The sequence below is a fragment of the Notamacropus eugenii genome, chromosome 1 (assembly GCF_028372415.1).
Source record: "Notamacropus eugenii isolate mMacEug1 chromosome 1, mMacEug1.pri_v2, whole genome shotgun sequence".
Taxonomy (NCBI): Eukaryota; Metazoa; Chordata; class Mammalia; order Diprotodontia; family Macropodidae; genus Notamacropus; species Notamacropus eugenii.
This window is the reverse complement of record NC_092872.1, coordinates 259,990,003-260,014,551: the sequence shown is the minus strand read 5'-3', so window position 1 is coordinate 260,014,551 and position 24,549 is coordinate 259,990,003. Positions and strand designations below refer to the sequence as shown.

At 42.6% G+C, this 24,549-nt stretch overlaps 1 protein-coding gene and 1 long non-coding RNA gene across 5 annotated transcripts in view; one reads left to right on the top strand and one right to left on the bottom strand.

Annotated features, from left to right (window-relative positions):
- Nucleotides 1-2,906: 2,906 nt before the first annotated feature.
- On the bottom strand, nt 2,907-10,100 carry LOC140517471 (uncharacterized). The gene is made up of 2 exons (XR_011971595.1): nt 9,369-10,100; nt 2,907-3,158 (listed from the first exon to the last, which is right to left on the bottom strand). It is a non-coding gene; the product is annotated as an uncharacterized lncRNA (long non-coding RNA).
- A 248-nt stretch (nt 10,101-10,348) lies between these two features.
- The window catches only part of VPS26A (VPS26 retromer complex component A), a 21,645-nt gene continuing 7,444 nt past the window's right edge, over nt 10,349-24,549 (top strand). Inside the window, exons 1-6 of one of the 4 annotated variants that reach the window (XM_072628765.1) lie at nt 10,349-10,451; nt 16,455-16,604; nt 20,165-20,240; nt 21,341-21,497; nt 22,743-22,907; nt 23,928-24,034. In XM_072628765.1, the coding sequence (XP_072484866.1) occupies nt 10,449-10,451; nt 16,455-16,604; nt 20,165-20,240; nt 21,341-21,497; nt 22,743-22,907; nt 23,928-24,034 (658 nt within the window). In that variant the 5' untranslated portion in view covers nt 10,349-10,448. Of the gene's footprint in view, nt 10,452-10,490; nt 10,633-10,697; nt 10,962-16,454; nt 16,605-20,164; nt 20,241-21,340; nt 21,498-22,742; nt 22,908-23,927; nt 24,035-24,549 lie in introns of those variants that run through there. The other 3 variants (XM_072628764.1, XM_072628763.1, XM_072628762.1) reach the window with 3 other exon arrangements.

Here is a 24,549-nt window from a genome sequence, read left to right as displayed (position 1 = left end):
CAGATTTAGAGCCTGAAGGTACCTTGTGGTCTAACCTCCATGATTTTTATAGATGAGGAAACTGAGGCCCAGAGAGGCTTGCCTCTATTTGCAGAGCCAGCACTTGAATTCAGATTCTCTTTACTATCCAAGTCTGATAGTTCTACTCCATCATGCTGCCATTTGTGGTCATTTAGCACATCAAATGTGGAAAGCAGAGTCATTTTCTAGGTAAAATGTGAGGGAAGAGTCTTCTCCCTCCTACTTCTGCCCTCCTTAATAGAACAGCATGGGGTAACGGAATTGTTCAGAACGGACAATTCCAGTATTTTAGTTGTGTCATGACCCCCATTTGGGATCTTCTTGGCAAAGAAACTGCAGTGGTTTGCCATTTTCATCTCCAGCTCATTTTACAGATGAGGAAACTGAGGCAAACAAGGTGAAATGACTTGCCCAGGGTCAAACAACTATTCCAGTAAATGTCTGAGGCTAGATCTAAACTCAGGAAGATAAGTCTTCTTGGCTCCAGACTAGGAACTCTATCTACTACACACCACTCAGCAGCCCTGGGGAAATGGAAAGGGCCCTGAATTTGAGGTTAGAAGATAGCTTTGACTTCCAACTCTGCTTACTACCTCTAGGACTCTGGTAAGCTTTCTGACTAGCTTGCTATTAAAGCATAAGCTGCATGAGGGCAGGAGCTGTGTCTTATCTAAATACTGTATACTCCTTAGCACTAGACACTTGGCAGAGGCACATGACAAGTGCTTATTAATAAAGGGTTGTTTCATTCCATGAGAGAAACTGAATGGACCCATTATCTTTCTTCCAAACTCTCCTCACTTCCAAACCTCCTCATTTCTGAGGGCATCACTACTCTCTCAGGCACCTAGGTTAGAAATCTCAGAATTACCCTTGATTTTCTTTCACTTTCCATTAGAAATACAAAGATCTATTCTTAGTCCCCATCTTCTTTGATCTCTCCGATGCTTGACCAATCCCTCCTCCCAGATTCTTTCTCCTCCTTGGCTCCCACAACACAGTTCTGTTTTTCCATCTAATTTCTCCTTTTCAGTCTCTTTTGTTAGATCATCACCCATCTCCTTCCTCTGCTTACACGTGATGATTCCCCATAACTTTTTCTTCTTCTTCTCTACACTCTCTCCCTTAGTGATTTCATTCTGGTAGCTGTGTGGAGGATGAAGTGGAAAAAGGAGATACCTGAGGCAGAGAAACCAAGCCATGTAGACATATCAACAGTTGAAGGGAGAATGGATAAGGGCCTGAGCTAGGAGGGGAACTATTTGAGAAAAGAGAAGCAAATAGATTCAAGAGATGTAATCAAGGTGGAAATAGCAAGATTTGGCAACTGAGTAAGGAGTCTAGGATGGTGCTGAGATCACAAGCCTCGGGCACTGGAAAGATGACATGATGACAAGATGATGAATGAGTGGGATAGGTTTAGTGAAGACTTCTCAGATTGTAATTCTTCTCCCAGGGGTGAGGTAAGACCGAGAGGCTCAAGGTTACTATATTTTTAGAACGGAATAATTCCATATAAGGATATAAAACTGTGAAGTACATTAGGGTCTCAATGATTGGATAAAGTTTACCTAATTCTTCAATGTCTTCATTTCAAAAGGGATTGGTTAGATTTCGTGTCTAGAATGTAAGATCATATTCTCAGCTAATGAGAATAATGGTCAGTGGGGGGGGGGGGGGAGGGACTTGCGTTAGGGTCTATATAAATCACCGCCTTTTCTTTGTCTTTGTCTTTCCTACTCCAGGTGAACTGCTGTAGGATTGTCCAGATTCTCGAGAATCGAATAAATCTCTTTTCTGTCATCACTTTGAGAGGCCTCTGAGTAACTGATTTATGTAGGGACCTGAGCCATCCCACACATGACTCAAAAGAAACTGGAAAGTTTGGAAGAAGGGTAGTTTGGGGCATAGGTAATGAATGTTTTTGACAAGTTGATTTGACTCTGGGACATTTGAGTTCTAAATGTCTAAGAGGCAATGGGAAATGCACCACAAAGGGAAACTCATGAGAGGCTAGGAATGGACATATAGATCTAGGAGTCATCTACATAGAAATGATCATTAAACCCATGGGAGCTGATGAGGTCGCTAAGAGAGAAGGTAGAGAGGAAAGGGAAGAGATCTGAGGACAGAACCTTGGACTTCATCTACAATTAAAGGCAGTAATGCGGTTGATGGACTAGTAAAGGAGTTTGAGAAGGAGTGGTCAGACAGGTAGGAGGAGATCCAAAAACCAAGCAATGTTACAAAAACCCAGAGAGGAAAGAATGTGCAGAAGGAGAAGGCAAGTTAACAGCATCAAAAGCAGCAGAGGTCAATAAGGATGAGGACCGAGAAAACACCTTCAGATTCAGCAATTAACAGATCATAGGTAACTTCGGTGAGAGATGACCTAGCTGCTGATCCCCAAGGGTCTTCAGATCATATGATTCTTCATGAGACAATTCCTGATTCTCCCAGTTGTTAGGGTGCTTTCTTGCTTCAATTTTCCTTGCATAATATTTGTTGCCATTCCTGTGTCTCCCTCTCCCTGGCCCCCATTAGAATGTAAGCTTCCTAAATGTTTCATTTTTATCTTTGCAAATGCAGAGTGTAGGTCAGTGCCTTGCATAGAAGTGCATAATAAATAGTTTGGGATTGTTTAATTAACATGATGGCTTCCCATCCATGAGATATCTTACAAAGTGGTCCCTTATTGCTTTCAAGATTAGGCCCTCTCTAGCATTAATCTCCTCAGTATGGATTTTGCCTGTTTTCCCCAATGTTATCTTAACAGGTATCATTTCTCCTTTTTCGCATGGCACATGAGGGACTGAGGGGTTTAGGGTCCAAATGTGGCTGATTATCCTCTGGTTGCTGGTTATGTAAACAGAAACACTGGCCAATTTGTTTTAATTTGACATTTATTTGTTATCTTCCTGTCAATTTCAGGTGACGGATCTTAGAATGACGTGACTCATTTGGCTCTACAGCTAAGCTTCATTTTCATTGTTTTCGTAGTTTTCAAAGCTGATACCATTCATAATCTCCCATGATGTTCCTTTTCTGACTTTGAGTCAGAAAGAGTTGGATTCAAATTTCACCTCAGGCACTTGGTAACTATGTGACTTTCAGCAAGTCGCTTGACTTTTCATCACCTGTAAAAAAAGAGAGGGTTGGATCACATGGTCACTAAGATTCCTTTCAGCTTTGAACCTTTGATTCATGATTCTGGGATTTTATAGATGAATTTGCATTGCAAACCAATGTGGTCCAAGACTGCCCTCTTTCTTCCCCAGCAAGGATGTCCAGTTTTTGCTGGCTAAGAAAGTTATTTCCCTAGGATGGAACCACCATCCTTCTAGTCTCAAGGTTTGCAACCTCGGGGTCTTCCCTCTCCTTTACCTCCACTCCCATCCAACCTAATTAGTTGCCAGATTCTTTCCATTTTATTTCCACCACATGTCTCTCACCTTCTCCTTTTCTCCATTAATAAAGCCACCACTCTAGGTCACATTTTTATCACCTTTTACCTAGACTACAGTAAGTCTTTTAACTGGTTTCCTAGACTCCAGTTTCTCCCCTCTATAATCATGTGCTACCAAACTGCCATTCCTAAAACCACATCCCCCTTAACCTCTCTGCAAAAACTTCAGCCACTCGCTGATCCCTCTAGGATAAAATACCAATTCCTCTGTTTAGTATTTAAAGCCCTTCACAATCTTGCTCCAATCAAATTTTCCAGGCTTTATGCAAATCTCCCCTTTATACATTCAGACACCACGACCATCCTTATCATCAGCACAGCTAACATTTAAATAGCACCTAAGCACTTTATAATTATTATCTCAGTTGATTCTCACAACAACCCTGCCAGGTAAGTGTTATTATTATCCCATTTTACAGATGAGGAAACTGAGGCAAAGAGAGATTAAGTGACTTGCTCAGGGTCACACAGCTAGTATGTGTTTGTGACTGAGGCTAGATTTGAACTTTGTCTTCCTGACTCTGGGCATAGCTCCCTCTGTACATAACTTAGCATTTCCTGCCTTCATGCCTTTAGAGCTGATCCTCCATGCCTAGAATATACTCTTTCCTCATCTCTGCCTCTTGTAATTTTTAGCTCTCTTCAGGATGCAGCTCATGTGCCCCTTCCTCTTGACTGCCCAGCTATTCCTCGTTCCTCTGCAACCCTCACCTCCCAAAATTACTTTGCAAATATTTAATATTTATATGCTTATGTGAACATTAATTCTCACCAGTATGATGTAAGTTTCTTCAGGACAAGGACTTTTTTTATCTTTTGTCTTGGTGTCCCCTGGTATACAGTGTCTCGCACCAAATAGTAAGTGCCTAATCAATACTTATTGAATTGATTTTATGGATTTTTTTAGCATCCTGGTGGTGGTGACTATTTTACAATGGTTAAACTTTTACAGGAAATGCAATAAGCAAAGTGGACATCTCTGGGCTTTTTCTGTTTTCTAATCTGGGGCATCAATGGCTCATTTAATGGGTCACAGTAGAAGTGCTGACGTTATTCAAGGTGTTGGAATTGTGTCTCTTCTTTTTTCTTTTTTATTCTACCTTGATTTTAACTTTGACCTTGCTCTAATGGAGATGGCATACTGGCATGCAAACAGCTGATTGTGATAGGACTTCTCACATCAGTAATCAGTTCTTTCTCGTCCTGTAAGAAACAGTCAAGGGGTCACAAGTTCATAACTTTAGAGGGACCATAGAGGCCATCTGGCCTGACTCCACCATTTCAATTTTAAAATAAAATTTTATTGGTATCTTTTGTTTTTATATCACCTACATTTTCCAACATATCCCTTCCCTTTCCCCTCTCTGAGTCATCCCCCTTTTTTTAAGAGGGAAAAAAAAAAGTTCAGAAGAATTAATACAATGAAATACATGCAACGTTCTATGCCCATAGACCCCCACCTCTGCAAAAGAAAAGGGAAATGGGAGGACACTTTCTCATTTCTCTTCTTTGGGGACGCCTGCTCATTATAATTTTACAACATTCAATTTCAGTTGTTGTTATATTGTGTCATTGTTTTTTCCATTTACATTGCTGTCATCTTTGTGGATATTGCTTTCCTGGTTCTGATTTCGCTTTGTATCAGTTCATATAAGTCTTCCCAGGCCTCTCTGTATTCATCATATTTCCTCATTTCTTACTGTAGAGTACTATTTCATCAAACTTATGTACCACACCTTGCTTAGCCATTCCTCAACTGAGGGGCATCTACTTTGCTTGCAGTTTTTTACGACAATAAAAAGCACTACTTTGGTGTATATGGGGCCTTTCTTTTTGTCTTTGGCCTCCTTGGGGCATAGGTCTGGCTCTGGGTCAAAGGGTAGAGTCATTTTAATCATTTATTTTGCAGAATTCCAAATTTATGGAAGAGGAAATGAGGCCCTGAGAGGTTAAAGGTGTGGCCTATGGTCACACAGGGAGAGGGAGGAAGGAACAGAGTTAGACTTTGAACCATGTTCTCTGAATCTAAATCCATCTCTCTTTTCACTATACCATGCTACCTTCCCTCACCTCTTTTGTGTGTGTGTGTGTTCACACTGTTCAGTGTTCACTATGTTCAGGACCTTTCAATTCTCTTCCAGAAGAAATATGTCTATGACATTTAGACCTGAGGTTTTCAAGTAATCCAAGAATCCCTTTACATTTTTCATTTCTCAAACCACAAAGGCATTTTCCAAGATGGTCTTTCCTTCCCGTTGAAGTCACCAAGCATCAACATGTATGTTGACCTTTCTTTGGAGTATCTTTTCAAGACCTTTGTAGGATTTCTGTTTTTTTAAATCATAATAACAGCAATAATAACAATAGCTAGCATTCTATAATATTTTAAGATTTGCTTTACAAATATTTTCTTATTTTATCCTCACAACAACTGTCAGGGGGAGGGTAGTGTAATTCTTATTCTCAGTATCAGAGGCGAAGTGAATTGTCCAGGGTCACATAGCTAGAAAGGGCCAAAGGCTAAATTTGAACTCTTGTCTTCCTGACTCCAACTATCCATTATATCACCTAGCTTTGCCCTCTTCAACAGAGGTTGGCCCGAAACTGTAATCATCTTTATGTCGATCTTTTCCCATATATTTTGCAGACATGTTTTTTCACAAAATATCCACATATCCCATGACCTAATGTCTCTTGCTGTTTTTGGGTGCACAATGAAATTCACTCTGAAATCTCCTTTCCTTGAATATCCAAGAACCCAAATGCCATCCTTCTATTTTTGCTACAAGATATTTTTGTATTTCAGATTCTTTTGTGAGGGGATGGTGGTGGCAGAATTGTGGTTTCATAGGAATAGTTGAGGAAACTCATGCTACTAATGTAGATTGATTTTCTGTTGAGTCATTTTTCAGTTGTTTCTGACTCTTTGTGACCCCATTTCTTGACAGAGATATTGAAGTGCTTTGCCATTTCCTTCTCCAGCTCATCTTACAGATGAGCAAACTGAGGCAAGCAGGGTAAAATGACTTGCCCAGGGTCACATAGCTAGTAAGTGTCTGAGGTGGGATTTGACTCAGGCCTTCTTGACTGCCAGAACCACATGGCCTTTATGTGTCAGAATTGGCACATGAACCCAGGTTTTCCTAACTCTGAAGGCATGTCTTCATCCAGTATTTGGTGGATTTGATTTTTCTAACAGCATTTCCATTTAGTGGTCATTGGATCACGGCCTTACAGAGCAAAACTCTTTCCTTCCTTTCTTTCTTTTCTTTTAGCTCCAGAGCCCAACATGGTACCTAGCACATAGTAGGTGCTTAATAAACGCTTTTTAATTAAGACAGTTAAGTTACTATTGATAGTCTATAAATAACAAGATTTTGAGTACAGATTGTCGTATTTTCTTCCAAGTTCAGCTCAAGGACCATTTTCTGGGAGGGAACTTTCCTGATCTATCCCCACTGCCCTACACCTACACCTGACAGCTGTTAGTTTCTTCCCTTAAGAAATGACTTTGCATTTATTTTGAATATGTGCTTAGATGTATAGAACTGGAGACTGGTGCATGCACAGATCCCAGCAGCTTATTCAATAGATGGAACCTCTCCCTGTGGAGAAGCCAGGGAGCCTGCTTCCATGACAGTTCCCCTGATGGAAGCACCTTTTCTATAGTGTGGAGCCTGCACCGATGGCTAACGATCTGACTAAGGGCTGGGTGGCTGCAGAGGCATTCGACAAGACACGCCATCCTGGAAGGCTCTCCCCACTCTGTGCTGAACGCTGACCTCCCAGGCTTCCTTTAAGTCTCAGCTAAAATCTCCTACTTTTTAGAAAGCCTTCCACCACCCTTCTTAATGCTACTGTCTTAATCCCTTCCTATTTATCCTGTATAGAGGTTGCTTTGTCTATATTGGTTTGCATGTTATCGCCTCCATCAGGTTGTAAGTTCCTTGAGAACAAAGACTATCTCTTACCTTTTTTTTTTTTTTGTATCACCAGCATACCCCAGCATAGTGCCTGGCACATAGTAGGCATTTAATAAATATTGAATGATTGATTGAGAAAGGCCTGCAAGCAATAGCTGCTTTCTCTTTTGCTTATTTACTCCTGGGGGCAGCTTTGGGTGAGAGACAGTAGAGTAAGGGGAGAGTAAGTAAGCAAGCACAGGCCCATGGGGCCTTTTCCCCTCTAGGACCCTACAGTCAGCTGAGAGGGCTTTGGTCCTTAGTCTCCATCTTTTTTCTTTTTCATTCTATGTGAATGAAGTAGAGTCTCCAGGACCTTGTGGGTTAGGATCTGCTCCAGAATAATTGTGTGCCAGAGCCTGGGTTCCACAGAAGTGACATTCAAGGCTCAGGCCAGTGGTAACTGAAGTATGGGTTCATCCAGCAGTCATCCATCAGAACGTAAGCTTGCGGGGAACAAGGCACTGTAGGAACTCAGCTAAATTACTCCCCAGAGGTTGAGGTGGTGCAGGAGAGAGCATTGGGAGAAATGGCTGGACATTTGTTTTTGTCCTGCCTTTGAGTAAGTGCCCCTTTGTAAATGTTCAACAATGTTAAGTGATTAAATGGAATTGGAACGGTAGTCACTGGCACCTAAGAATAAGGTGCAGAGCCTCTAGCCGAGCAGCAGAGATATTCCAGTGCCTTAAGGGCAGTGTGAGAGAACCAGAGCATACTCACTACTCATACATGTCTTCCCCAGACAGAATTAATGAGTGACGAATATTTTGTTTGCCTCTGCATCGTGAGGGTCTAGCATAGTGTCTGCTTGATTTGTACCCTCTTTTTCCTTTTCAGTCACTCTGCTGCTGTCAATGTGGAAGCCTGAGGACCAACTGAACACCATTTTGTTTCACTAGTTATAGAACTGAAGAATCTGAAAGTAAGAGGAGACTTTGGCAGCTATCGGTTCAACCCAGATATTAAAGGAATTTTGGCTACAATACTCCCAATGCTTGGCTCTCCAGCCTCTGCTTGGAGTACTCCAAGAAGTGAGATCCCATTACCTCTTGTGGACTTTGAGACAGCTCTGATGATTAGAAAGCTTTTCCTGACAATGAACCGAACAACCAGCCTGCAAAGAGGCCCTAGTTCTGCTTTCTGGGGTCAAACTGAACAGATCAAGGGCCTCCTCCATCCTACAGGCTTTCAGTTCTTAAAGACAAGCTAGCGCATCTCCTTGAGTCTTCCTTCAGACTAAACCATCCCAAATCTTTCAGCCCATCCTTATGTCATGGATTCCAGCTTATTAATATCCTCCCCAACCCCTCAAATATTCTTTATTGTTGATTTGGGCACTGATAATAGTCAAAATGCCTTATTCACTCAACTGTATACAACATTCTCTTGGTTCAGCTCATTCTTTCATCATTATTTCATGTAAGTCTTTCCATGTTTTTCCAAGATCACTGAGTTTGTCTTTTCTCATAGCACAGCAACGTTCCATTGTTCAGTCTTTCCACAACTGACAGGCATTCCCAGAATTTCCAGTTCTTTGCCATCACAAAGAGAGCTGCTATAAACATTTTAGAACAAAAAAGGTCCTTTTCCTTTTTCCCTAATCATCTTTGGAAAAAAGACCTAGTAGTGGTATTCCTGGAGCAAAGGGTAAGCAGTTTAATAACTCTTTGGGCTCTCCAAAAGGGCTGGATCGGTTAATAATTCCACCAACAATGAATAAAGGTCCCAATTTTTTCACATCCGTTCCAACATTTGTCGTTTTCCCTTTCCATCATTTTAGCCAATCTGATAGGTGTAAAATGACATCTCAATGCTGTTTTACTTTGCATTTCTCTCATCAATAAGGATTTAGATCATTTTTTTCATATTTACTAATATCCTTTTAAGTCATGTTGTCCAGAAATGGACACGGTACTCACAGTTGTTAACTGGAGGACAAACACCGCCTCACTGAAGACTTCGGTCCATGGGCCTTAGTCACCCTCTCTACCATTTCTTGAGCAGGAAGGTCTGATGCCTGCTCTCTCCTCCCCCTCCATCACACCTTTCTCTGCAGCAGGAGAGTCCCTGTGCTGTCGTCCATCTTCAACAGAAGACCAACTCATGGACAGGTGGGGGTGGGGAGGGGGTCGCTTCATTTTTCAATGTGCCCCCCGTTCTTATCATAGAGTAGGTGTCTAATTGATGTTTATCCAATCCAACGGGTTGGAATGGAACCTATTGAATTGAAGTGAGAGCCAAGGTCTACCCCAAAGAAGAGAAGAGGGCGGCATGGGCATGGAGGGGAAGAACACGGGCTCTGGTGTCCGAGGAGCTGGGTTCCGATCCTGTAGCTTCTAGCAAGTCTCCTTACCCCCCTGGACCTCAGTTTCCCCGTCTGTAAAAGGGTGGGTTGTCCCTCCCCGCTAAGGTTACCTGCCACGCGGACAGAGGGAAACCACTTTCCCTGGGGAGGGGGAGGGGAGCGCCCCAGCATTGGGGTGACTGGGGGGCACAGAGCTTTCTGTGGGGGGAGGCGGGAAGAGGGAAACAGGACTGATCTGGTCTCCGGAGTTGGAGAGGGAGGACAACCACCGGCCCCAAGGTAGAGAGGCGGGAACGGGGATCAACTTTCTTCTCAGGGTGGGGCAGGAGGAAGGCGGAAGGGTGAGGTAGGAGGAAGGCGGGGCTGGAGGCAGGAGAGTCTACTCCCGCCGTGGCCCCGCCCCCGGCTCAGCGTTCGCCAGCTGAGGCCCCGCCCCCGGCCCTGCGGACGTCAAGCCAGGCCCCGCCCCTGGCCCTGCGGACGTCAGCCCCGGTCCCGTCCCCGCCCCCGTCCGCTGGAGGGGGATCCGTGGCTCCGCCCCCGCCCAACCCTCTCCAGAGGGGTCACGTGCTGGCGGCGGGAGGGGGGGGGGGGGGGCGGCCCGCGGTCACATGACGAGGGCGCCGCTGGGCGGAGGGAGCCGGGGCTCGGGGTTTCCGTGCGGTGCGCGTGCGGAGCGGCGGCGGGGCTGACCATGGTGAGTGAACGCGGCAGCCGGCGCGGGGCTCGCGAGGCCAACGGCCGGACCCCAACCCGAGGCGGAGCCGGCCATGGCTAGGCCCCCGCTGCCCTGTCCCGGCCGCCTCTGGGGCCCGTGGCTGCCTGCGGGCTCGCCGCCCCTGCGGGCCCTCCTCGCCGCCGCCGCCGGCTCCCCCAAGGTAGCCCCGGGGGCGGGGCGGGGCTGGGAGGGGCCCCCCCGGGGGCGTCCCCCAGTGTTTGCTGGCTCGGGAGCGCCCCGGGAAGGGACGTGAGCTAGCTCGGGGGCCGCGGTCTGAGCGCACTCAGTAGGCGCCTCATGCATGCTCCCCCCGCCTTGGGTCCTGGAGGCTCGGGCTTCCGGGGGCCCGCGGCTCGTAGAGGACCCCGAGCTGGGAGAGAGAGACTGGAGAACGGTCCCGGGATCCATGTGTCCGGCCCTGCTCCGAGCAGAGGCACCGGCTGGGCAGGTGGGCGCCCCAGCTGGAAGAAGGGCTGGAGGAAGCTCTCGGTGGGCGCCGGCGCTGGGGCTTCAGAGGGAGCGGGGGTGGGGGTGGGGGTGGGGTAAATAAAGGGCAAAGGTGAGGAAGGAGCGCGTGCTAGGCTTCGGGAGCAGAGGAGGAAACTGAGGCCGGGACCCCGAGGGTGGTAAGTGCAGTCTGCCGGCCCTTCCGAGCTGCGAGGCAGCGACGGCGGAAGAAACGGGGGCGGGGTGCTGCTTAGATGGGGGGGGGCCGAGATTGGGTTTTCGAAAGGAGGAAATGGCCCCCTGAGAGTGGGGCTTGTTGGGGCTTCGCTTGGGGTTATCTTATCACTGGGCTTGGTGTTTGTATCCGTGGGTTTCTAGAAACGCTTAAAAGAATGTGTTAATTCAAGTTTGGGTTTTTTTTTTAAGTTTGGCTGCTTTCTGTGAATAACCTCCGTTCATCATGTGACTGCTGGAATTTTTCTGTGAACACTAAGATAACATAACTGTTGGCTGTTTGAATTATTTCGTAAATCTTAGATTTAGAGCTGCAGGTGACCTTGGAGGCCACCCCTCCTACTGATGAGAAGACTGAAGCCTAGGGAGATTTGATGGCTTCCCCAGAGTCACACACAGGTGGAATTGGAATCCAGCACCTGTACCCATCTGCCTCTGTGTCGCTCTTTGTTCCTTAACTTGTTTTCTATTTTTGTGTTAAGAAGACCTTTTAGTTCTTCCATACCTTTTCATCCTGTTTTGAGAGTCGGTAAACATGAATTAAAGCACCTGCTGCGTGCCCAGGCACTGAGTGCTGGGGAGGCAAAGAAAATAAAAATCAGTCCCCGCTGGAGGGGCTCACCTTCTAATGGGGGAGGCGAGGTATAAACGGCTCTCTGCAAACGATATACAGAATCAGTTGGAAATTATCAACAGAAGGAAGGCACTAGAATTAAGGGGGGAGATTGGGAAAAGCTTCCTGTAGAAGGTTGGGATTTTTCTGTAATACCACTTTTAATAGAATGATTGAAAATGATACGTTTTTAATTTAAAGTGACTAATTAAGAAAAAAGCTTTATGGGCAGTGGGTGGCTCAGTGGATAGAGCATCAGGCCTGAGTCAGGAAGACCTGAGATTCAAATTCAGACTCTGATACTTATTATGTGACCCTGGGCCTGTTACTTCACGTCTGCCTCAGTCTGTCCAGTTGTAAAATGAGAATAATAACAGCACTCAACTGCCAGGATTGTTGTAAGGATCAAAAGAGATAATAGTTTTAAAGTATTTGGTGCTTGGAACTTTATAGGCACAATAGGCATGCTTGGTGGTTCAGTGGAAAGATTGCTGGACCTGGAGTCAGGAAAACTCATCTGCCTGAGTTCACATCCGGCCTCAGACACTTACTAGCTGTGTGACTCTGGGCAAATTCCTTTACTCTGTTTGCCTCAGCTTCCTCATCTGTAAAATGATCTGGAAAAGGAAATGGCAAATATCTTTGGCAAACGTCCAGTATCTTTGTCAAGAGAACTGCAAATGTGGTCACAGAGTCAGACATGACTGAAAATGACTGCATGACCAATGAAGAAGACATGCTTTTCCCCTTTTCTCTTTAAAATGTTGAAAATGATGGAAAGGTAATGCCTAGAATTCTTTTTTTCTTTAAACTAATTTTGTTCTTGCACAAGAAATACATACACATCTGGCACATGTAACCCTTTAACAAGTATATTCCCTGAAAGAACGATTGGATTACTACTTGGCCTTCAGCTTTGGCAGGATGGTTCTAAAAGTGAAATGTATGGGACATCTCAGAAGTCTCAGTACAGTGCTTGAGCCTCTTGGCCCCTCTGTATCTGCAGGGGTGTCACTACTTTCCTAGTCAACTTTATTTACAGTGTTAGAGTAGTGGAATATTTCTCTTTGACTCAGCTTTCCTTCTTTTCAGATCCCTTCATGTAGCTTGCTTTTAAAAACTCAACTTTGAAAACCTCGAGAAGATCACCCTGTTTGTTAGACTAAGTAAATCTAGTCCACTCCGGCTTTGAGCATTTTCATGATTGTTTGTCACCCTCCATTGGATGGAGGTCAGAGGACACACAAATTGAAAAACCTAAAATTGAGACTGGGATGGTGTCTGTAAAATTGTACTGGATGGTGAGGTTCAGAGTGAGGTTCTTAAGTCAGTTGTCAGTAATCTGGGTCTAGGTTTGGGAAGACCCTTGTAAAAGTGGCTCCTATCCAGCTCTTCAGTTTAATACCACTTTAATGGTTCACCATACTTTCCTGTCCCTGATCTCATTTTATCTACTATATGAGTTACTCTCTCTTCAAGTCTGGTCTTGCTTCTGCAAGCCTCCTTCTCTGCTGTTGTCAGACTTGCTTAGAACCTAGTACTTACTTGGAAAGAGCTGGTCTAATCTGTGGCCTTTGTTTAATTTCTTTGAGCTTCAAATAGGATCTCAAAATAGCCTTCTGTAATTTCAGCAGTAGTCTGTTAGCCTCTAATAGGTCTGCATGAAAACATCTGAGCCCTTTCAGCAAACACGATTTCCACTTAGTTTCCTTCCTCAGTTCCTTACCAGCCCAGACCATTTTGTTTATCTGTTCTTTTATAGTCTGTTTACATCTCTGGAGAGATGAGATTGGTTCTTCATCTGTCTACCAAAATTAGACTTTCACAGGAAAGTTGAGTTAGTCAGGCCATTGGCTCTGATCAGAGCTTGACAAAATGAACTTTAAGGTTCCTTCCAGCTCAGAATCCCAATTTATTTTTGGAGAGGTGCATCTTGATGGGAATTCTAGGAAAAACTTGATGAAAAGATGTGTTTCCTTTGATCAGGGATTTTTTTCTTTCAACTCAGAACTTTTTGAGTTTTCCACTTTCTTATGAGGGAAGAGGCAGAAGGAGTACTGTGCTTTGAAATGATCTATATTTTAGCTCCTTTTTTTCTCTTAATTTTTCTTAGAAGAACTCTCTGGGAGTAAAGGAACCTGGCTTGTGTGAAGAGCTAGCACCTTAGAATCGGGGAAGCTGGCTTCAGGACCAGGCCTTGGTGCTTCCAGGCGCTTTTAAACTTTGCAGAGTGCTTTTGTAACAACTAAGCTATGAGCCAGGCACTTTAAGTAGTAGGATACCCCCATTTTTCAGTTGAAGAAACCGAGTGATTAAGTTCCTTGGCCAGGATTACCCAGCTAATGAAAAATCACACCTCTGTCTCCTCATTCCGCTAAGTCTTCAGCACCTTCTGTACTCCTGGATATAGCCTCAGGAATAAAAAATTTCTTTGAACAAGACTAAATCCTTCAGTGCCCCCAGTTCAGGGCATGTTTGGAATTAGAACAAAAATGCAAATAGGAACAGTTGGCATTTTGCAGATGCTAAATTTTTTATACTGTTACTTCTTCTCGTTCTCATAGGGATTGGCATTAAAATGTCTTCTTTGAGGCCTTGTTCTGCACCATAGGGAGACCCTGGCATATGGACAGCCCTGGGTAAAAGCTCTGGTCATTTTCATGGCATTGCCCTTTTTCATACTTTTTACTGCTCTAGAATTTTACATTTGAGGATGTGGAGGAAAATTCCTCCAGAAAGAACATTGTGGGGGTGGGGTATATTGGCATCAACATCTTAACTAATTAGAAAGTTGGTGAGGCTCTTGAGGTTTGTAAAGTGTCATCTTGATTCATGACTAGTTTAATTTTAAGTAAATTTGATTTTTTTATGTTTGCTAATTGAGTACTTAGTGAACTTTGAAATTATACATCCAACTACATGTTTGCCAGAAAAGGGGAAATTAATTCCCCCTGACCAGTTTGAAACTTTATTTCCTAAGGATAATTAGTGTTTGTTTTTTTGAAGGAAAAGTTGTTTAATGTGAGGAATATCTCTTATTTGGAGAATGTGTTTGTAAAATTAGCGTGAAACAACTATTGCCGTGTGTGTGTGTGTGTGTGTGTGTGTGTCTATGTGTCTATGTCTATGTCCGTGTGTGTGTGTGTGTCTCTGTGTCTCTGTGTGTTGGTATTGCAGTGACCTGTGTGATTTGGGACAAGTCATTCAAACCTGCTCCAGGCCTGTTTCTCTTCTGCACAAAGAGGATGTTAACCTTCCATGATCCCTGGGGTTACGTTCAGCTCTGAATCTGTGATCTTAGGATCCTCTCAACTACATGACAACAAAGAGTTTGAGTCTAGTTCATTGGTCAGTCTGATGGAGGGAGAGAATTTTGGGAACATTTAGATGTTGCCTTACATTTTTACGTGTCTGTGCCCAGATTTCTTGTTGAGATTGTCTGCTCCTTGAAGACAGAAGCTGATGGAGCTTTTTGTCATCTGGGGATAGACTATGGGTGTATACTATGGGCACATACTATGCATTCCAGAGATGTTTGCTGATTGTTAAATATATTCAGTTCTCTAGTTTTTGCGTGACAGAGCCCAGTTTTCCTGAGAATTCACATATGGTTTCTAACTTTAAAGTGCTATCTTGGAATGGCAGTATTATCTTGAAAGGCACTGTGTAGCTAGAGCATCACAGAATTCTGCTGGAATTCTGTTGGCTTACCTCTGAGATTCTGCCTCCTAGAACTGGCTTTCACATTTCCACGTTAAAATAAAGCTAGCTCGTTATTTGGGCATGATGCTATCCACCAAGGCTGAAACAGGAAAACCTTGTCATCTGTACGCAAGAAATCTCTAGGCAGAAATAATGCCATGAAACCAGTTTGTCTGTTTTAATCCTCACCTATTTAGCTATAGAGTACCTTTCTGCAGACTTGACTCACATTTTTTATGAGGTGGGATATTCTCCCCATTTTATAGATGAGGAAACAGATGACTTGCTTCAGGTCACAACTAGTTTCTGGGACTAGAATACAGATTTCCTGTCTCCTGATCCCAGGCTTTTCCCACTGTGCTGTAGTTACTTCCCATGAAGAGTATTCCTTGTGATGATTGTTTTTATGTACAGCTCATTGATTTTTCTGTTGTTAGGACAAAGTGTTCTTTACCACTTTTTTTTTTTTTAAAGAATATCTATAGACTGTCAGACAAGGATTGTGGGTTTGAAGTCCCAACTGAAGGCCCGGAATAAAAAATGATATTTATAGCCCGAATGTTGTTTTTGTTTCCCACCAATGTATTTTGACACCCATGTGTCCATGGATGTCAGTTTCTGATATTGGTCGTAAAATATATAGACTTAAAGTCTCTAAGTATCTTTTTAAAAAAATTTGACCCATTAAAATGGAATTAGTCCTACTTACTCAGGAGTCAGCTTTATATAGGAACATACAACCCTGACATTCCCTCACTGAAGAAAGACTGGCATAGAGATAAATTATATTTAAAAGTTTCAGTTACAGTATATTTTATTTAACTGCAAATTTAGTTCTCTCTCACCAGTTCTTTAAGCTCATCAGCATAAATTTCCCTAATCTCTGTGGTAAATGGAGAATAACAGTTCAGTTTGAATTACAAAGTATGCTAAAGAAAAAGAAAGTTCATTTGTTAGTAATTAGAATGCTTTTGTTTTTATTTCAGAGTTTTCTTGGAGGTTTTTTTGGTCCCATCTGTGAGATTGATGTTGTCCTTAATGATGGGGAGTCACGAAAGATGGCGGAAATGAAAACTGAGGATGGCAAAGTAGAAAAACATTATCTCTTCTACGATGGTGAATCTGTTTCAGGAAAGGTAAATTCTTTGGAACTAGTCTTATGGGACTAGAATTTTCAGTCACTGGCTGATTGCAGGACATTAGTATGTATAGTTCATGTCAACTGTAAAAGATTTAAAATGGTTGATTTTTGAAGTGTGTTTGAAATCTTTTTTTTTAAACACAGGTTTTTACCCTGTTATGGTAAAGTTATTTAGGGTAGAATAGTTGGGGGGTGGGGAAGGGCCTTAGAAGACAAGGATCTCAAAGGTTATCTAGTCTAACACCCTTATTTTGCAGTTGAAGAAACTGAGGCCTTTATATTCCCTTTTTATAGTTCCCTTGAGGGACTTCCTCAAGGTGATAGAAGCTGCTGAAGCAGGATTTGCACCCAGGCCGTCTGACTTCAGAACCTGATCCCTTGTCCTTTATTTCCACAGGATTTGGGTTACTCCTTGTGTTGTTCTCTGCACTATTTCTATTGGTATCTCATTATCTTTCTTTGTATCAAGGGATTGGGACACATTTTCTACTTGGCCAGGTGCTTGGGGCTTGCCTCCTTCTCATTCTCCTGTCTACAGTTACCTTAGTGTTTAAAAATATCACTGGATTAGAGGACGGATGGTCAGAGCACAGATAAACCAAGTTTATCACCAACATCTGTTCAATAATCTTCATTCTTTTCTACCTCTTGCCCCCACATTTATGAAATAGGAAGGACCTGCAGAAGAGCAACCCAGATAGTCAAGGAGATGGAAAATAGATCAGATGAGAAAAGTTTAGCAGATGCTTGACCTAGGGAAGAGAGGAGAGCCAGGGTGACTTCAGTCAGCCTAGTGGAGGTTCTACCTGTGTTAAGTTTGATGTGTTAATGTTCAGGTGACTGGCAGAGAAGTCCTTTCATCTCCCTAATCCGAAGAGGTAGCCTGGCTCCTGCAGAAGCTAGCCTCATGCCAAGCTGGGAGAAGGCACTCAATAAAGACTTGGGGAATGGTGTTGTCATCCTTACTCGAGAGATGAGAAGGCTAAGGCTCAGGGAAGAGTCATGGCTCAATAAGTGTCTTCTCTTCAGAAGATGCCAGATGGCATGGTGTTTGACAGGTCCCTGTGAACAGGATGAAGGGCAGGGGATTAATTGAATTTTCAGTAGGTTGAACAGCTATACCCAAAGCAGAAGTTTTCTCTTCCTATCTTCCTGCTTCCATTCATACAGAATCTTCTATGATGATGATTCTTGTCAGGTTCTTTGCTTTTTCTGTTAGGTTTTATTTGAAAATTCTTTACTTTGATGCCGTGTCCTTTTTCTCACTGTCATTTCCGAATACCATTCATCAGTTGACACCTCCCTTGTAACAAAGTGACCACAAGCTGGCTGTGCCTTCCCCTTTCCCATTATCTCTTCTCCAGGACCCTTTGATTTTTAATTGATTCAGAACTCACTCAGCTTCCTTGTTTAGTGATCTTTTCATTTTCATTGTTCTAGGCAAAGCTGTTCTTCAGGATCTTTGGTCTTCATTCTCTATCACCCCATACCTCCCTTCCCATGTTTCTCCAGACTCCTAGGACTGTACCAATAACACTGTTCCGTTCTCATGCCATCCTTTGTTCATCTGTTTCCCAGTTGATAGGCACACATTTTTTTCCATTCTTTGGTACTTCACAGTGTACTGCTACATTTGTCTTGGCATATAGCAGACTATTGTTGATGTTCTAGATCTCCTGGGGGTATGTGCCCAAGAGTGAGACCTCTTGGTCAAAGGGTGTGAATACAACATGACTGATATGGAAATATGTTTTCCTTGATTGCACAGGTATAATCTATATCAAATTGTTTACAGTCTCAGGGAAGGGGAAGTGGAAGGAGGGAGAGAATTTGGAACTCAACATTTAAAAAAATGAAATGTTAAAAATTGTCTTTACATGCAATTGATAAACAAATAAAATATTTAAAAGTGGAGGGAGAGAGGGCTTGAAGAGTTTAATGGCCCTTACTAGGGTCCTGATGGCTTTTTAGAATAGTTGGACCAGTTCACAGTCTCAGGCAGGTGGTTGGTGTGCCCAGCTTCCCTCAGGTATTTATCGGGTATTGTTGGCTGATTTTCAGGGCACGGTAGGAGGAAAACCACTGAGTTCTTTTGGAGCATGCCTTCATGAGACCAGGGATTGTTTTATTCTCTTGAAGATGGTTTTGTCAGAGTCTTGGTCATGACTTCAAGTCGCCCAGAGGAATAGATGATGGGCAGTTAGTGGTGATGGAGTTCAGCTCTGTCTTAACAAGGAGGAATTTCAGTGACTTCTTTGTTAGCATTATCAGGGATGAAGCTTAGTTTGGAGGTCCCAAAGCATCAGTCAGCAAGCATTTATTAAATGCCTTCTGTGTGCCAGGCACTGTGCTCAGTGCTGGGGAGGTAAAGAAAGGTACAAGAAAAGATTGCCCTCCAGGAGCCCACAGTCTAATGAGGGAGACATGATACTAACAACTATGTGCATGCAAGCTACATAGAGCATAAATTAGAGGTGGTCTCAGAAGGAAGCAACCAGGACTGAGGAGAACTGGGAAAGGTTTCCTGAAGAAAGGGGGCCTTTAGCTGAGACCTGAAGGAAGCCGGGAGCAGAGATGAGGAGGAAGGAAGCATTCTAGGCATGGGGGACAGCCAGTGAAAATGCTCAGAGTTGGGAGGTCAAGTCTAGTGTGTGAAGAACAGCTATGAGCCCAGAGACACTGCATTGAAGAGGAGGTAGGGCCGAGTATGGTGTAAGACTGCAAAGGGAGGGGGCCAGGTGAGGAACACCAATCATAGGATTTCATCTTTGATCCTGGAGGGTAATTAGGAGCCACTAGAGTTTATTGAATGGGGAAGAGGGTGGATAGCATCCATTTGTAGAATTTGGTATTGTGTATTTGTCCTAAATTACCTTCCAGAAGGACCTTTCTCTCTGCATGAATCCCAAGGATTGTATGTGCCTTAGAGAGCAATGGATACTGGGTTCAGATATTGACTATTTATGTAATGTGTGACTTTGGGCAAGTCATGCTATCTCTTGGCTTTTGTTTCCTCTGTAAAGTTAAGGGACTATACTAGACTGCACTTTGAGGCCCCTTCTAGCTTTAAATCCCTGATTGTACTTGAGGTCTTTCATAAATAGTGTGCTAAGAGAGGAGGTCTTTTCCTGATTTGTTATTGTTAGAGCAGTGAATATATTTTATGTATTGATCCAATGTGGCACATTCTGTCCAACAGAAAAAAAGAAAAAAGTTGATAAGGAAGTCTTATGTTGACAATATTACCTCTCCCCCTGTAGATTAGGTGGAAACCTTTTAAATCAAAGTACTTAATTACTTACTTTGGCCAAGGACTTAGAGGGATCATCTCTTCTTTCTCTGAAACTGGAGGCAAGTAGGAAGGTAGTTGGTGATGAGTAAAGTTGTATGTTCCTGAAAATACTTAGTTATATATCATGAATAGGCACAAAAATCTGCTCATAGACACAGAATTGAATATAGTATTAAAAGAAATGAAAACAAATATGTACTTGCTCCAGAAAAAGCTGGTTATGACATTCCCTTAACATTTATTGAAACATTATGTCTTGGCAGGTAAACCTAGCCTTTAAGCAACCTGGAAAGAGGCTAGAACACCAAGGAATTAGAATTGAATTTGTAGGCCAAATTGGTGAGTTTTAAAACATTATCTTTTGTTTGTTTTTGGTTTTTTTTTTTTTTGATAATTCAAGAGTGAGAGGAAGGTTTGTGTTGGAATTGAAGTGATTGACTTCTACTTCTCTCAGTGGAATGAGAGCATTGATGTTGTGGAGAGAAGACACAGTTTGTAAATGTGCTAAGCAACTTCTTAAGAATAACAAGTCTTCCTAATCCTGCTGTTAGACTTGGAGATTCATTTGGTTTTTGTTACTGAAACTGAAATGATATAGAGGTGTTTCAACTATCAGCCTTGAAAGTGATGCCTTGAGTAGCTTAGTATACCTGGGTATCAGCCTCCCCTCACACTTGTTCCTGTGTTGTTTGGGCTCGTTGCCTCACCGTTTGCCTCTACTTGGAGTCACCCAGAGTTTCACTCACAAACCCAAATTCAGATAGGCAAGGTTCAAAGGAATCTTAGCATCGGCCAAATTTCTTCAAAGCTTTGTCCCCAAAGAGTGTCGTATCTTGAATATATTTCTGCTTGTTTTCCCTTCCAAATTTCTTATTTATATCAGTCTTGAATCCTTGAGTTGGTGGCGGTGGCTGTTGTCCTCTTGCCAGCCTTATGCACCCCCATCTCCCAAAGGGGGATTTTGTGAAATGTGACTTGGTAAAGCCCCTCATTTTTAAGCTATAAGTTCCCAACATAATAGGTGTTTTATACTGTTAGTTCTTAAGTACAAAAATTAGAGATTATTTTCCTCCCCGTTTGGTGTTTTACAAGAGGAGAAAAATTACATTCCTGACCTCCATGGCACCTTGTTCTTGTATTGAATATATAACAGATTTGTCAGGGTTGTCATCCTGAGCAATACCATTTTTGACCTTAAAGGATAACTTCAGATGATTGTTGGGATCCCTAAAAGTATCTTTATATAGTGGATTGCTAACATTTAGGCAACAGAAATAGCTTTTTTGAGTTAGGCAACTATTATGTTGAGGAAGAATTTGATTCAGGTATTTGTTATAGTGGGGACAAGCCCAGACGACTGGTTGGAGACAGCGCTTGCATCTTTATCGAGTTGATGTTGGAACTACTTTGTTGATTTCTGTTTTTTCTTAATCTCTTAGAACTCTTCAATGACAAGAGTAACACCCATGAGTTTGTAAACCTAGTGAAGGAGCTGGCCTTGCCTGGGGAACTGGCGCAAAGCAGGAGCTATGACTTCGAATTCATGCAGGTTGAGAAGCCCTATGAATCCTACATTGGTGCCAATGTCCGATTGAGGTAAGAATGTCACTTCACGCTTGGGCTGGGCAAGGTCTTAGACCAGAGCTCACCCTAATAATAGAACGAGAGAATTGTCTGAGGAATAATGGTGTGCTGAGAGAGCATCCTATAGACAGGGCCTCATCACTCTTGTGGTTAATACTGCTGTAGAGAAGCAGGAACTTGTTCTCACTGAAAACTCTAAGAATCACAAGCCCAGCACATGAAATTAGAGTCCAGCTCTTTGGTTGGGAAAGCTGGCAGTTTGGGTGGAGTTGTCATCCTGGGAACAGGAGAGGGAGTTTTAGGATCTTTGGACATTGTATTCGGTTACAGAGCATTAATAGAGAGCTTATGTGAACCATGGAGGTCATCTAGTTCAGCCCTTTGTCTTACAGAGGAAAAAACTGGGATCCACAGAAATACGATGATTTGGTCAAGGTCATAGATGTAATAAAGGGGAAGGCCAGGATCTTCTGACTCTTAAGACCAGCTCTTTTTCTATTGTACTGTGCTTAAATTAACTTAGGGAAGGTGTTTCCCCAAGAATTTGTGCAGGCCCAAAAGCTAGGTAGATTGAAAAAGGGTTTAGAGGAGGAGTTGGAGATCTGGAGAGGTACCTCCTAGATCTCCAAGGACCATGTCACAGAACAGAACCACCATGCTTTCTGCACCCTGTTGCACCCTTTGGGGCCATCCTGAAACAGGCTAGAGCAGGGGAGGCCAGTATTTCCCAGGTTCTTATGTTACCTTCCATTTTGCCAGTTTCTCAGTGTTTCTGATATGGCTGGTGGTAAGAGTTTGGTGTTTCATATTCTTGTCTGATAACTTGTCAGAATTTTTTTCTTTGTGTTGTTCCTCCCCCATGAGATATCATAAAATGAAAAATTGCTAATCTTTTGTTTGACTGTTTTGGCTTTAGCTTCCCAATTCTGTTTCTGATTTAAATTTTAAACCTTTTCACTTTTTATTCACAATTGTTCTTCCTGCTGTTCATCCAAAATGTCAGAAAGCTGAGGTAAGGGGAGCTCTGGGTAGACTATGGAGAATGTCCTGTAACTCAGTTTTTGGAGCCATTAACAAACACATTGTTTTAGATAAATTCTCAGATTAGAACTTCTGTTCAGAAAATTATGCTTTAGGCTAAAATAATTCTGGCAAGAGTTGGACATCAAGGCTAAACTCCAGTCGCTGGTTTTCTTGATTCAGAATATTAAAATGAATCCTACAAAATTTAACTCCTTTTCTCCATTTACTTTGTAGGTATTTTCTTAAAGTGACAATAGTAAGACGACTGTCAGACTTGGTAAAAGAGTATGATCTTATTGTTCACCAGCTGGCTACCTACCCTGACGTCAACAACTCCATTAAGATGGAGGTGGGCATCGAGGACTGTCTGCACATAGAGTTTGAATATAATAAATCCAAGTGAGTGACTTTTCCCACAAGGGAAGCCAGCACAGAATTAAAAGAAACATAACCAGTCCATGTCAGTTACCCAGAGTGTGAAATCATTTACTGGTTGGGGCTACTAGAAAGCAAGTCAGACTCTGGTGGCATAAATATGTTGATGTTTAGAAACAGGGAAGAGGAAGCTTGGAGACCTGATTTTCAAGTGCTTTACCTGATGCTCCTTTTTAGGCAGAGACATTGTTTTAGTCCAGTCACGAAGGTGCTTGAGATATTGGAATTAGCTGAAGAAAAAATAGTAATGATGATAGAAAGAAAAGCCCAGTGGGTCCAAGTTTCTGATCCTGGATTACTTAAAAAAAATAAAAATAAAAAAGCAACCAAAACCACAACCCTCCCCCTGCCCCAGGTTCAGTGGTTGGGCATTGCCAGTACTTTGTTACTAAATAAACACTGCAGAAAGAGAAATCTTCTGCCCACCTTGGTGCTACATTCTCTCAAGTTACTTAGTTTTCTGAAGTAAAGATCATTTGAGAATAGATTCAGAGCTGGAAAATTGAAACCACCTCTATGCTTTATAGATAAGGAAAATGAGGCACAATGACTGAATGACTTGCCCAGGGTTATATAGCCAGCCACTGAGGCTAGCTGATGGGTTTGGAACCAGAGTTTTCTGACTCCAAGTCCATTGTCCTGAACATGGCACCTTTATTGCCTTCTATTAAAGCAGCCTTGTAAATAAGCATCAGAAAGTGACCAGTTAGTGTTGTCCTCTAAGAGATGAAATGAAATTGAATGCTGTCTCTTTGCTACTCTGTGTATAGAGTTCTCTATGTTTTAATGCATGACTGTGTCTAACTATACAGTCTTACTTGTTTGAGAGCGATGATGACTAAAATGTCCCAGCTTGAATTTATCAAGGCAAAATGTTGTAACAGTTTTTCATTGAAATAATGAACATACACTGTAGAAAAACAACTTGTTACACTTAAACCTAATGTCTTAATTCTAAAAATATATCCTTTTTTTCCCCCAAAGGTATCATTTAAAGGATGTGATTGTTGGAAAAATTTATTTCTTATTAGTGAGAATAAAAATTCAGCATATGGAATTACAATTGATAAAGAAAGAGATCACAGGAATTGGTAAGTTGAAAACACTCATCAGCCAAGTGACCTGCCAGATCTGATTAGAGCACAATTCAGATTTCTCATTGTGGTTCATGTAAAATCTTAACATATTTAGCCCAAAGTGTAAAATAGAAGCAGCCCAAGTAGGCTGTTTTATTTAGACCCTGCCATTTCCACTGCTGACTGTAAGCTATTTACCACCCATCCTTTGATTTCTAGCAGCTGTAAAGGTCTTTGCAGTTTCTCTTCTCTCTAGGTGGTTGTCCTTCTGCTGAAAAAAGAATGGCAGGCATCCTTGTCACATTTTTCAAAACCTTAAGAGCTCTTATCATAATTCCAGTTTCTCAGTGGTCTCTCACTCTCATTTTAGCCAGGTGAAACCTGTTCTGAAAAAGTAATTTAAGGTCAAAAATTAGAACTGAGTTTTATGCTCCTGGGTTCCATCTCTAGTTTTGTAAGTCATTGTCCTTATTGTCTAATGTCAGGGGTAAGAGACTCACTTTTTTGGGAGGGATAGAAAAGGGGGATGG